Here is a 13,888-nt window from a genome sequence, read left to right as displayed (position 1 = left end):
TGGGAACAAGGCAATAAACGCCAACGCCTCGGCGCAAATTCAACGGTGGGCACTCATGCTGGCGTCCTACGACTATACCATAAGGCACAGACCAGGCACAGACAACCGTGCCGACGCGCTCAGCAGGCTACCCCTGGCGACCACGGAAGGGTCTGACGAACAGGACTGTGAGATAGTCATGGCAATCAATGCCTTTGAGTCCACAGGTTCGCCCATGACGGCTCGCCAAATCAGAGCCTGGACGGCCAGCGACCCCACGTTATCTTTAGTAAAAAGATGTGTCCTAACTGGTGACTGGGCAGAGGCTCGCGATGCATGCCCCAAGGAATTAAAACCCTTTCACAGGCACATGCATGAGCTATCACTACAAGCAGACTGCCTGATGTGGGGCAGCCGAGTAGTCATGCCTCTGCGAGGCAGAGGGGCATTTGTCCAGGAGCTCCACCGCGAGCACCCGGGGATCGTTGTCATGAAGGCCATAGCCAGATCCCACGTCTGGTGGCCTGGTATTGACGCGGACTTGGAGCTCTGCGTCCGAAGGTGCACCATTTGTGCCCAACTCAGCAATGCTCCCAGGGAGGCTCCACTGAGCCCCTGGCCCTGGCCTACCAAACCGTGGTCGCGGGTGCACGTAGACTATGTGGGCCCATTCATGGGCAAAATGTTCCTCGTAGTTGTAGATGCATTTTCAAAGTGGATCAAATGCACCATTTTAAACTCGAGCACAACCTCCACCACTGTGGAGAGCCTCGCAACCATGTTTGCAATGCACGGAATCCCTGACATATTGGTCAGTGACAATGGTCCGTGCTTCACCAGCACAGAATTCCAAGACTTTATAATTGACCACGGCATAAATCACGTCAAGACTGCACCGTTCAAGTCGGCATCCAACGGCCAGGCGGAGAGAGCAGTGCAAATCATTAAACAAGGCATGCTTAAAATCCAAGGTCCCACGCTACAGGGTCGCCTGTCGTGACTGCTGCTGGCATACAGATCTCGTCCGCACTCACTGACTGGGATCCCCCCCGCGCAACTGTTGATGAAAAAGGACTTTAAAAACAAGGCTCTGATTAATCCTCCCAGACATGCACGAAATCGTTGAGGCAAAGCGCCGTAAGCTGACTGAGTACCATGACAGAAATTCGAGGGGGAGATGGAATGAGATAGGGGACAAAGTGTTTGTACTAAACTATGGCAGGGGTCCCAAACGGCTTGCAGGGACAGTAACGGGCAAGGAAGGAAACAGGCTACTGGTAGCACAAATGGACAAAGGCAAAACCTGCCGGAGGCATGTAGACCAAGTCAAAAGCAGATTTACCAACAACACTGCGGAACCAGAGGCAGACTACAATGTGGAACTCGCACCATACCTGGTGGACAGACAGAGGGAACAACCTGAGGAAAGGGCAATCCCAACAGACAGCCCAGGCGAGTCAACAACAATCACACCAATCGAAACAGACAGCCCAGGTGAGATACCAGCAACCACACCCAAAGAAAAACAGACACCAAGGCAAACAACTGAACCACAACTCAGATGCTCCATGCGAGAGCATAGACCACCTGAGAGATTGAACCTATAAAGACAATAAGACCTTGGGGGAGGGTGATGTCATGTATCTTACATCATTATATATAACTGTATCCTAACATGCTATACATGACTGTAATAAGATATGACCTGTAACCACCAGCATACCTTACCACCAGGGGTGCACTTGCAAGAGACAGGTATATAAGGACAGGTCTCAGGCAAGTGCAGCATTCCAGAGCTGTGAAATAAAGGTGCAGGTCCAGAGTGACCTTGACTTCACTACATGCCTCGTGTGAATCTGTACTGAGGGGACAGGACTATACAAGTAGGACCTGTTAGAGACTATTAGGATAATCTTTGTGAGGAGGCGGAAGATGTTGGTAGGGTTCTTAACGAATAATTTGCAGCTGTTTTCACAAAGGAAAGAGGTAATGCAGATACTGCTCTAGAGGAGGAGTGTGATATTCTGGATGAAATAAATATAGTGAGAGAGGAAGTATTAAGGGATTTAGCAGCTTTGAAAGTAGATAAGTCCCCAGGCCCGGATGAAATGCATTCCAGGTTGTTGAGTGAAGTAAAAGAGGAAATAGCAGAGGTCTTGACCATCATTTTCCAGTCCTTTTTGGATCTGGGCATGGTACTGGAGGATTGGAGGACTGCTAATGTAGTACCCTTGTTTCAGAAGGGAAAAAGGGATAGGCCGAGTAATTACAGGCCTGTCAGCCTAACGTCAGTGGTGGGAAAATTATTGGAAAAAATTCTGAAAGACAGGATAAATCTGCATTTGGATAGGCAAGGATTAATTAGGGACAGTTAGCATGGACAGTCAGGACTAACCTGATTGAATTTTTTGAGGAGGTAAACAAGAAGGTCGTTAAGTTAGTGATTACGATGTAGTATATATGGACATTTGCAAGGCTTTTGATAAGGTCCCGTATGGTAGGTTAAAGCCCATGGGATCCAGGACAAAGTGGCAAGTTGGATCCAAAATTGGCTTGGAGGTAGGAAGCAAAGGGCAATGATTGATGGATGTTTTTGTGGTTGGAAGGATGTTTCCAGTGAGGTACCACAGGGCTCCGTACTGGGTCCCTTGCTTTTTGTGATATATATCAATGATTTAGATTTGAATATAGGAAGTATGATTAAGAAGTTTGCAGACGACACTAAAATTGGCTGTGTGGTTGATAATGAAGAGGAAAGTCATGGGCTGCAGGAGGATATCAATCTACTGGTCAGGTAGACAGAGCAGTAGCAAATGGAATTTAATTCAGAGAAGTGTGAGGTGATGCACTTTGGGAGGGCTAATAAGGAAAGGGTATACACATTAAGCGGTAGGCCACTTAATAGTGTAGATGAACAAAGGGACCTTGGAGTGCTTGTCCACAGATCCCTGAAAGTAGGCCAGCTGGATAACGTGGTTAAGGCATACAGAATGCTTGCCTTTATTGGCCAAGGTATAGAATACAAGAGCAGGGAGATTATGCTTAAATTGTATAATATTTTGGTTAGGCCACAGCTGGAGTGCTGCATGCAGTTCTGGTCGTCGTATTGTAAGAAGGACGTGATTGCACTAGAGAGGGTGCAGAGGAGATTTACTTGGATGCTGCCTGGAATGAAGAATCTTAGTTATGAGGGCAGATTGGATAGGCTGAGTTTGTTCTCATTGGAACAGAGGAGGTTAAGAAAAGACCTCATCGAGGTGTACAAAATATTGAGGGGCCTGGACATAGTGGATAGTAAGGGTCTATTTCCATTGGTGGAGGGGACTATTATGAGGGGGCATAGTTTTAAGGTGGTTGGTGGAAGGTTTAGAGGGGATTTGAGGGGGGCTTCTTTATGCAGAGGATTGTGGGGATCTGGATCTCACTGCCTGGAAGAGTGGTGGATGCAGAAATCTTCAGCACTTTTAAGAGATGGTTGGTTGGGCACTTAAAGTGCCATAACCTGCAGGGTTACGGACCTAGAGCTTGTAATTGGGATTAGACTAGATAACCTTTTGCTGGTCAGCGCAGATATAATGGTAAGTACTGCAGGGAATAGAATACGGCCAGGGTGATCTCCTGGACTAGTTTCGATCGCCTGGATGGGTAGCAGAGGAATTTTCCTAGATTTTTATCTCCCTAAGTTAGCCTGGGTTTTTATCTGGTTTTTGCCTCTCCCAGGAGATCACATGGCTCTAGTTGGGGTGGAGTGTGGATGCTTTTAGTATGAGGGGTGTTGCAGTGGTATGGGGAAGACTGGTTAGGCTGGGTACTCTTTGCCTTTCCGTTATTGTTCATGGGTTTGTATGTAACCTTTAGGGCTGCCGACAGAGGGCCGTGCAGCTCTTTGTCGGTCGGCACGGACACGATGGGCCGAAATGGACTCCTTCTGCACTGTAAATTTCTATGTTTCTATGTCTATGTTTCTATGTGTGATTGAAAACTCAAGCTTTTGCTTTAAGACACAGTTTCACAGTTTCCCACAATCATTGGCAGACAGCATATTGTCCACATATGGAAGGTACTGAATGTTACCATACATGCTGATGGCGGACTGAGCGTCATGAACCAGATCATAGCCCCAACGATGGTGCCTATTCCACATCTGAAGGAGCACCTGAAGTTACTGAGAAATCGGGCTCAGACTATTGTTAACCACTACCACATCATTAAAGAATAAAGTAAGGAATTGAAGAAGACCGATGACCTCCAAGACAGCACGTGGTGGGAAGATATTTGGACTTGACTAAGTTGGGTGGCAGTGTGAGCTGCGAGGAGGATGCTATTAGGCTGCAGAGTGACTTGGATAGGTTAGGTGAGTGGGCAAATGCATGGCAGATGAAGTATAATGTGGATAAATGTGAGGTTATCCACTTTGGTGGTAAAAACAGAGAGACAGACTATTATCTGAATGGTGACAGATTAGGAAAAGGGAAGGTGCAACGAGACCTGGGTGTCATGGTACATCAGTCATTGAAGGTTGGCATGCAGGTACAGCAGGCGGTTAAGAAAGCAAATGGCATGTTGGCCTTCATAGCGAGGGGATTTGAATACAGGGGCAGGGAGGTGTTGCTACAGTTGTACAGGGCCTTGGTGAGGCCACACCTGGAGTATTGTGTACAGTTTTGGTCTCCTAACTTGAGGAAGGACATTCTTGCTATTGAGGGAGTGCAGCGAAGGTTCACCAGGCTGATTCCCGGGATGGCGGGACTGACCTATCAAGAAAGATTGGATCAATTGGGCTTGTATTCACTGGAGTTCAGAAGAATGAGAGGGGACCTCATAGAAACGTTTAAAATTCTGACGGGTTTAGACAGGTTAGATGCAGAAAGAATGTTCCCAATGTTGGGGAAGTCCAGAACCAGGGGTCACAGTCTGAGGATAAGGGGTAAGCCATTTAGGACCGAGATGAGGAGAAACTTCTTCACCCAGAGAGTGGTGAACCTGTGGAATTCTCTACCACAGAAAGTAGTTGAGGCCAATTCACTAAATATATTCAAAAGGGAGTTAGATGAAGTCCTTACTACTCGGGGGATCAAGGGTTATGGCGAGAAAGCAGGAAGGGGGTACTGAAGTTTCATGTTCAGCCATGAACTCATTGAATGGCGGTGCAGGCTAGAAGGGCTGAATGGCCTGCTCCTGCACCTATTTTCTATGTTTCTATTCACCCATGGATTCGAATTGCCACATAATATTGCTAATTGATTGCCGTATGAGACATGGAAGGCTGGCTGTCCCGACCGGTGTGAGAACATCACGGCAGGTCGGGGCTATAAATAGAGCTGGAGCGCCGGGCCCTGGAACATCATAGGCTGCCCCGTCCTGTGTAAGAACACCACCACAGGTCAGGGCTATAAATAGAGCTGGAGCGCGGGCCCTGAAACATCGTGGTGGAGGTGCGGTGAATAAGTGTACGGGGCCCAGAAGAGCCAAAGGCCCAGGGGCAGCACAAACCAGCCCATACTGCGATATGTGTGCGCACTAGGTCCGTGCAGCAGAGCAGGTCTCCAGTCCTGGTTAATCTGTGCCACTGGATAAAGGCCTAGCTCTGTCAACCCCATGTGGTGGCTGATGTGCAAAGGTCACCACACGTTAAAAAAATTCACGCACAGGCATTTTCCACCCCCTCAATTGGAATTCAGGACTGGAACATCGGGTCCTTCATTGAAACATCTGTGAACTCTCGTGGAAGCAAGTCATCCTCGCTCGAGGAACCACCTATGATGATGGAAAGCGGGAAGCACAGCCGTTAGCTAGCCAGATTAGAGGTCAGATGAATGAGGAGTATGAAACGTTGCTGGGGAAAATTGACGGGAAGTATGCAGACTTAGAACAATTTAGGGACAAAAAAAGAAGGAAGAAGAGACGGGGAAACCAGGAACAGGTATAAGTAGCATGACCCCAATATTACCCTACGGACCGCATGTCTGGCCAGCATAGCGAGTGCCCGGACGGGGAGTAACGGAGCCATGTTGGGTGTAGATAGGTTGGCCATCTTGGGTTGGGCTGACAAAGGGCCAAAAGGGGGGATTGTTGTAGGAAAATAGCATGATGGAAATTTAATCAAGAAAGTTGTCAGAGAAATACTGATCTAGTTGCAGAACGCAGACAGGATACTGATCTAATGAACAAACGGCCATTGTCGCTATTTCTGAGGTAACGGCTCAAGAATGTGGAGTCAGGTGGGCAATCAAGGTAAATAAACTAGACGTACTAAATGGATTAAAAGCAAGCCAAGAACCTCCGACTATCGATAGATACGCAACTGTAATATAATCAAGGAGAAAGAATGTGAGCCATGCCCTGGGAACCACCCCCAGGAGCACATGGACAGGGACCAAGAAAGGTCTCAGAATGTAACCATTCATGCATTCTGTAGAGTGCGCCACCTCAAGCAGTCAAGAGAGGGTCTCCGTGCACAATCTCGAGAAATAAAGACCTGATGTTGAATTAAGACCTACCGACTCAACTCATTAGAAGAACCAGAGGTGGTCTCAGTTGAAAAGCAACTGAGACAGCACGGGCGCATTTTGCCCGGACGAGGTCCGGTCTCTGAAGTGTTACCTCAACACAAACCCACTAAGTATTGTGTATCATTTGATAGATGCTCTTCAGGGGCACTATCATCTACTTTGAAAATAATCAATTTTAATAATTATTATTTACTAGTTTAAGGGGGCAACTATAATAATAACTCCTTCTCCCAAAGGGCATACCTGGAGCAGGTGGCGTATGGAAAGCTACTTCATTGCTGTAGTCACTGTAGGTAAAATTCTTGCACCCCTTCACTCTGAAGAGGTAACTACTGTTGGTGTCAAGGTTGGAGATGACTTTACTTGTGCTGTACACATCCTCAGTGGGCTCCCAGACAACGTCTCCGCCTTGATCGAGTCTCCTGAATTCAAGCTTGTAGTGGTCAACGGGAGGGGTGCCATTGGGCTGCTGCCAACAGATGATTCCCTCATCGTACAGCCGGCTTTGTTTCTGGTCGATAACTGGAGCATCTGGAACTGGAACATTAACCACAACTCAGTATTCCACAGATCAGCAAATATATACAATTTCTATAAACCAATAATGGATTTCAATTAGGCTTTTTGTTAGACAAGAATCTAAGAATTAGCTCCATGTATTGACGGAAGATAATTAAAGCTGCTTGGAACATTTCTATCTTAAGGTGAATAAGCATCTAGTATAACTGGTTTCATCAATGTTAAATTGGAAAAGTAATTTATAAAATGGCAAGATCTAAAATCAGGATCAAATGAGAGATGTAACAGCAAATTCAATTAAAGAGAGCTGCTGCTTGGGAAATACGCATCAGTATTCATGAGACACAGCAACTAGAACTGGTTTACAGCATACACCACTGCCCAAGGTTAACAAATGCAAAACACAGAGCTTCCTTCAATTCCTCCCAATGCCTCAGTGGGTACATTTACTATGTGATGCAGTACTAATCTATTCAGACAATTAAGGTCCCAGGTTTGATCCCTGGTTTGTGCTGAGTTGCCTGGTCTCAGATAGAATGTGGGGTGGAGAGGTGAAAAATCTCACACCTTATCACTATCTAGTGAATCCTGAAGGAAGATGTGCATCTGTTAACACTGAATGAGAATGGCATCAGACTCAGTCTCATCCTTTTTATGTATCCTATCAATGCTCACTATTTTTACCCTGATCAGTAAATGCAGGTTATCCCGCATTCCCCTCCCAGCAGGTGTATGCTGTCACTGGGCTAAAACTAAAGTTAAGAATGGCCACTGAAAAACATCAACACAAACAGGGCAATAGTACTAAGACCAGTTAGTTTACAGAGGGTCCTGATCCACCGTAGAGGGCGCCGCGCTGTTTTGACAGTCTGATAATTGCAAATAAAAGTGTACTGAGTGTACTCAGGTACTGTCCCCCTTTCCCTCAAATCTGCCGTCATCACCCCTCTCCTCAAAAAAAAATCCTCGATCCCTCTGTCCTTGCAAGTAACCGCCCCATCTCTAACCTCCCTTTTCTCTCCAAAGTCCTTGAATGTATTGTTGTCTCCCATGCCCATCTTTCCCACAATTCCATGTTTGAATCCCTCCAATCTGGTTTCCATGCCTAGCACCAAAATGGCACTCATCCAAGTCACAAATGACATCCTTTGTGACTGTGACAAAGGCAAACTATCCCTCCTCGTCCTTCTCGACCTGTTTGCAGCCTTTGACACAGTTAACCACTCTATCCTTCTCCAACGCCTCTCCACTGCCGTCCAGCTGGGTGGGACTGCACTCACCTGGTTCCATTCTTATCCATCTAGTCGTAGCCAGAGAATCACCTGCAACGGCTTCTCTTCCCACTCCCGCATTGTTACCTCTGGTGTCCCCCAAGGATCTATCTTTGGCCCCCTCCTATTGCTCATCTACATGTTGCACCTTGTCGACATCATCTGGAAACACAGCATCTGTTTCCACATGCTGTGATACCCAGCTTTACCTTCTCCAATTGAATATTGGGCAGACTGAAGTCATTGCTTTCGGTCCCCGTCACAAAGTCCGTTCCCTCGCCATTGACTCCATCCCTCTCCCCAACTCCTGTCTGAGGCTGAACCACACTGTTCGCAAGCTTGGTGTCATATTTGACCTAAAATGAGCTTTCGACCACATATCCACAGCATTACTAAGACTGCCAATTTCCACCTCCATAACATCGCCCCTCTTCACTCTTGCCTCAACTTATCTGCTGCTGAAGACCTCATCCGTGTCTTTGTTACCTCTAGACTTGACTATTCCAATGGACTCCAGGAATGGCTTGGGCATTGTGGGTATTGGTGTGGTAGCCAAGGTGTACAGCGTCAAGTGAAGTAAATGTGGCCATGGTGGCCTCCCGGGCAGCAATGTGGTCGGGTGCTAATATCCTGTGTCCTGTGCAGCATCAGATGATTGTGGAGAAGGCTGGAGTTGTTGTTAGTGCTGTTCATGTGCCTGGTGCTGCTGGTTTTCAGGGTGGGATTCTGAGGACTAAGGTCAGAGAGTATAAAGTGCACCCATGCTGATGGAATAGAAGGGAGGTAAAGTAGAGATGACAGAAGCAATCTGTCAATGGTTGGAGAGGTAATGTCAGATTGGATGGACCTGAATCTATAGTGAAAATGCAATTTAGAGAAGCTAATGATTAAGGGAACATTTCTCAATCAGCTGGGAGTTTTAACTTGACATTTCAAGCTGTCAACTAATCAGCTGATTCAATGGCCACTGAACTCCCATCTCAGCTTTACATGCTAGGCACAGCAGAAAACCGGTGGACGACCTTTCTAAAAAGCTGGGAAAAAACATTGATAAGTGGCTGTAAACAAGGCACTAATGATTTTAATTGCCTCCCCCACCGCTGTCTGTCAGATCTGCTCAGTGCTGACAGAACCGATATCGGGAAAGTCCAGTGTGCGCATCTTGACAGCAGGTTCCTGACCCTGTCAATCATTTTAAATTTAATAGCTGACCCGTCACCCATCCCATCCACTGATCGCCGGTAAAATTCTGGCCAAGGAATTTTGGTTGTATTTTAGAATGTTTGATCTCTAAATTTGAAAAAATATTCAAGGCCAGTTTCTTTATACAGTGGCTTGGGGATTGTCCAGTTCTTAGGTAGATATTAAGGGGTCAAGTTTCGGCCTGAGTTGCTCCTATTTTTTTGGAGCAACTGGTTTAGAATGGAGTATCTTAGAAATTGCAATTCTCGGCATTTAGTTTGCTCCAGTTCTAGTCAGTTAGAACAGTTTCATTTTGGAACAGATTTTTTTTTTCAAAAGGGGGCGTGTCCGGCCACTTACGCCTGTTTTGAAAGTTTAGGCAGTGAAAACTTACTCCAAACTAACTTAGAATGGAGTAAGTGTAGATTTTTGTACGCTCAGAAAAACCTTGCCTACACTTAGAAAATCAGGCGTAAGGAAGAGAGATGGGGTAGGGGGGTGAGTTTACAAACATGAAACACATCACTTTTACAAATAAAGAGCCATCATCAATAATAAATGATAAATCAACCAATAAATCAATCAAAAACAATTAAAAAATTAAAAATTAAATAATTAAAAAGTCAATAAATAAAAAATTAACTTTCTACTCACTGACTGCAGCACCGGGAGCTCTCCAACAGTGTGCTGGGACAGGGCCCCCCAGTGTGCCTCTCTCTGTCTCTGTCAATGTCTCTCTCTGTTTGTGCTAGTGTCTCCCTCTCTGTCTGTCGGTGTCTATGTGTTTCTGACAGCGAGGGGGGGGGGGGTGGGCGGGGCGGAGGAGGGGGGAGAGGAGAGGGAGGAGATTAGAGAGGGGGGGGTAGAGGGAGAGGGAGGGAGGGAGAGGGAGGAGAGGGGAGAGGCTGAATGGGCCTGGCCGATGAGAAGAAGCCAGGCCGGACTTTGGGCGGGGCCCGCCCCCAGCAAGATGCCGGGCGGGCGGGCCCCGCCAAAGACGTGAAGAGGGAGCGGATCGGAGCTAAAAGGGGGGGATGGAACGGAGGGAGCTGGAGCTGGCGGGGGGGGGGGGGGTGCGGAGTGGCAGGCAGCGGAGCAGGAGCTGGGGGTGGGGGGGGAGGCGAGCGGCAGACAGCGGAGCGGGAGCTGGGGGGGGGGGGCAGGGGCGGGAGAGAACCAGAGGGAGCATGAGCTGAACAGGGGGGAGCCGGAGCCACAGCCAGAGCAGGAGCTCAAGGAGGGAGGTGCAGTCCGATCTTCGCCGCCCCACTGAGCCCATTCAGCTTCAGGCCCACAGTTTTGGGCGCCTGGAGCTACTGCACATGCGCGCACGCTGTAGCGTGCATGTGCAGAGGTCCCCGCACTGTTTTCAATGCAGGGACCTGGCTCCACCCCTCACAGCTTGTGCTGCGCTGTGCCGAGGGCCTGGATCGACCTGAGGGAGTGGAGAATACCGAGGTAAGTTTTCGGTAGGAATGTTTTGAGCGCGTAACTCAGGCATGGCTCGCGGGGCTGTGCCATTTTAGGCGCAGCCCGAAACTTGACCCCTAAGTAACTGAGAAATTATCAATACAACAAAAAGATCACAATAATTGTTGGAATGGTGCCTTAATCTTGCAATTCTTTCAGCAGCCTATGTTCTTGGAAGAACCAGGAAAAAACTACTCCAACAACTTTATTACATTAGCTCATGAGGGGTGGTGGGGGGTGCGGAGCTGCATCACCCAGAAAACTAAATATGCCATTGCAGTTTATTGATTTACTAAACAGATTTACTATTGCAGATTTGAAGAAATACACAGTAACTATGTTGTAGCTCCACAGTCCTTACAGTAAAATAAAGAATTAGCATTTATATAGCATCTTTCACAACCTCAGGACGTACCCAAAGCGCCTTACAGCCAATTAAGTACTTTTGAAGTGTAATGCAGGAAACACTGTCAATTTGCGCAGAGCAAGGTCTCACAAGGAGATAATGGCCAGATAAACTGTTTTAGTGATGTTGGTTGAGGGATAAATATTGGCCAGCACCTCAGTGTCCTCACAGCAATGCTTCATACATTAACACTTAATTTCATCTTTCAATTACATAAATGAGCACATGGTCAAAAAATCTAGCACATCATTTATGTGAAGCATCTAGACTCTGACAATTCATTTTACAACAAAAAATGATATTGCAGCTGCTTGAATATCAATTAAAACAGGAGAAAGTCAATATGGGCTTTTAGTGGATCTTGACAAAGCGAACCCATGGCATTAATATTTTGGAAATGATTCTTACTTAATCAATAATGTGCTATACGAGTGTCATTTAGCTCCTGAATTCCAGCTCCAAATGGCACAAAGTGTATCTAAACAACATCCTGCCTTAGCAGAAATCATTTCCATGGAGACTGCTTCCAGCCTAAAAGCATCATTTATCATCACTCTTAATGCAGTTATTGATTTAGTATAAATAAATAACGTCACCCATTATGCTAACTGTAGACTGCTGGAGTCTTTGTCAAAGTTATCAAAGCCAACAAGGATATATTTTTTCCCCCACAGGTGTCAGACACAGATGTATTACTGGGCGGGGCAGGTAGTGGAATGTGTAGCCAGGTGGGTTGGCTTCAGTGAGGGGCAAGTGACGCCAACTATGAGTCACGTTTCAGTCAAAGCCTTTAAGACCCACCTTAAAATCCCATGTCTTTGACTATTGTTTTGGTCACCCTTACTAGGTTTGTTGTGCAATACCAAATACATTAAAAATATTGCGCCTGCATGCACTTCCTGTCAATCCTTTTCCTGATAACTTTATATTTTCACATTTATAATTGAAACTGCCAATGTAAACTTAATACACGGTAATTGCATTCTCTGTCGAGTGGTGGCACTACATCACCACTGCTGGTGGAAGGATGTAATTACAGCATGACAAGCTTACATCAACAGTATGTGGAACACCACAGGAGATTGACTAGTTAATATAAATTAGCATTTTTAAATTCAAAAATGATTCGTGCATGCATTACTGTGTATGGAAATAAAACAACAGAGTGTGGATTCAATCACTGGTGCCAATGACAGAGCTTCATGCCCAATAGTCCACATACAGCAAGTCCCTGTTCTTGGGTGCGCCTGAGTGTAGCATCAGACAGAGCTAAAAGAGGGATGCGCTAGGGAACGGGAAGAAAGGAGATGGGTAAATGGAAGTTTTTCTGACTGGATAGTGGTGTGCCCCATGGATCCATGCTCAGTCCGCCTTTGGTTTCCATTTCGAGAAATAATTTGAACATTGGCACAAGAGTAATGGTACAGTATTTCAGTTTGCTGATAATACCAAATTAGGGAGCATCACAAACTTACATATGAACATAAGAATTAGGAGCAAGATAAGGCCATTTGGTTCCTAGAGCCTGCTCCGCCAATTAATAAGATCATGGCTGATCTGATCATGCACTCAGCTCCACTTCCCTGCTTACTCCCCTTAACCCTTCACTCCCTTTAACCCTTCACTCCCTTAAAATCGGTCAAAAATCTATATCTCCACCTTAAATATATTCAATGACCCATCCTCCACAGCTCCCTGGAGCAGAGAATTCCACAGCTTTACGACCCTCAGAGAAGAAATTCCTCCTCATCTCAGTTCTAAATGGGTGACCCCTTATTCTAAAACTATGCCTCCTAGTTCGAGATTCCCTCACGAGGGGAAAGATCCTCTCTGCATCCACCTTGTCGAGCCCGCTCAGTTATTATATGTTTCAATAAGATCACCTCTCATTCTTCTAAACTCCAATGAGTATAGGGCCAACCTGCTCAACCTTTCTTTATAAGTTAACCCTTCATTTCAGGAATCAACCTAGTGAACCTTCTCTGAACTGCCTCCAATGCAAGTATATCCTTCCTTAAATCAGGAGATCAAAATTTACGCAGTACTCTAGGTGTGGCCTCACTAATACCCTGTACAGTTGTAGCAAGACTTCTCTGCTTTTATACTCTATCCCCCTTGCAATAAAGACCAACATTCCATTTGCCTTCCTGATTACTTGCTGTACCTGCATACTAACTGTGTGTTTCATGCAAAAGGACTCCCAGGTCCCTCTGTACTCTAACATTTTGTAATTTCTCTCCATTTAAATAATAATTTGCTTTTTTATTTTCCTGCCAAAATGGATAACTTCACACTTTCCCACATTATACTCCATCTGCCAAATATTTGCCCACTCACTTAGCCTGTCTATATCCCTTTGCAGATTTATTGTGTCTTCCTCACAACTTGCTTTCCCAACTATTTTTGTATCATCAGCAAACTTGGCTACATTACACTCGGTCCCTTCATCCAAGTCATTAATATAGATTGTAAATAGTTGAGGCCCCAGCACCGATCCCTGTGCCATCCCTCTAGTCACTGCTTGCCAACCGGAAACTGACCCATTTATC

The 13,888-nt window shown here is 46.1% G+C and overlaps 1 protein-coding gene across 7 annotated transcripts in view; it reads right to left on the bottom strand.

Annotated features, from left to right (window-relative positions):
- The window catches only part of trim36 (tripartite motif containing 36), a 172,050-nt gene that overhangs the window by 77,351 nt on the left and 80,811 nt on the right, over window positions 1-13,888 (bottom strand). For all 7 annotated transcript variants that reach the window (XM_070883630.1, XM_070883640.1, XM_070883652.1 and 4 more), the window contains one exon: window positions 6,735-7,028. In XM_070883630.1, coding sequence (XP_070739731.1) covers window positions 6,735-7,028 — 294 coding nt within the window. The remainder of the gene's footprint in view (window positions 1-6,734; window positions 7,029-13,888) is intronic.

The sequence above is a fragment of the Pristiophorus japonicus genome, chromosome 1 (genome assembly GCF_044704955.1).
Source record: "Pristiophorus japonicus isolate sPriJap1 chromosome 1, sPriJap1.hap1, whole genome shotgun sequence".
Taxonomy (NCBI): Eukaryota; Metazoa; Chordata; class Chondrichthyes; family Pristiophoridae; genus Pristiophorus; species Pristiophorus japonicus.
Note: the sequence above shows the minus strand (reverse complement) of the source record. Positions and strands in the feature narration are given on the sequence as shown.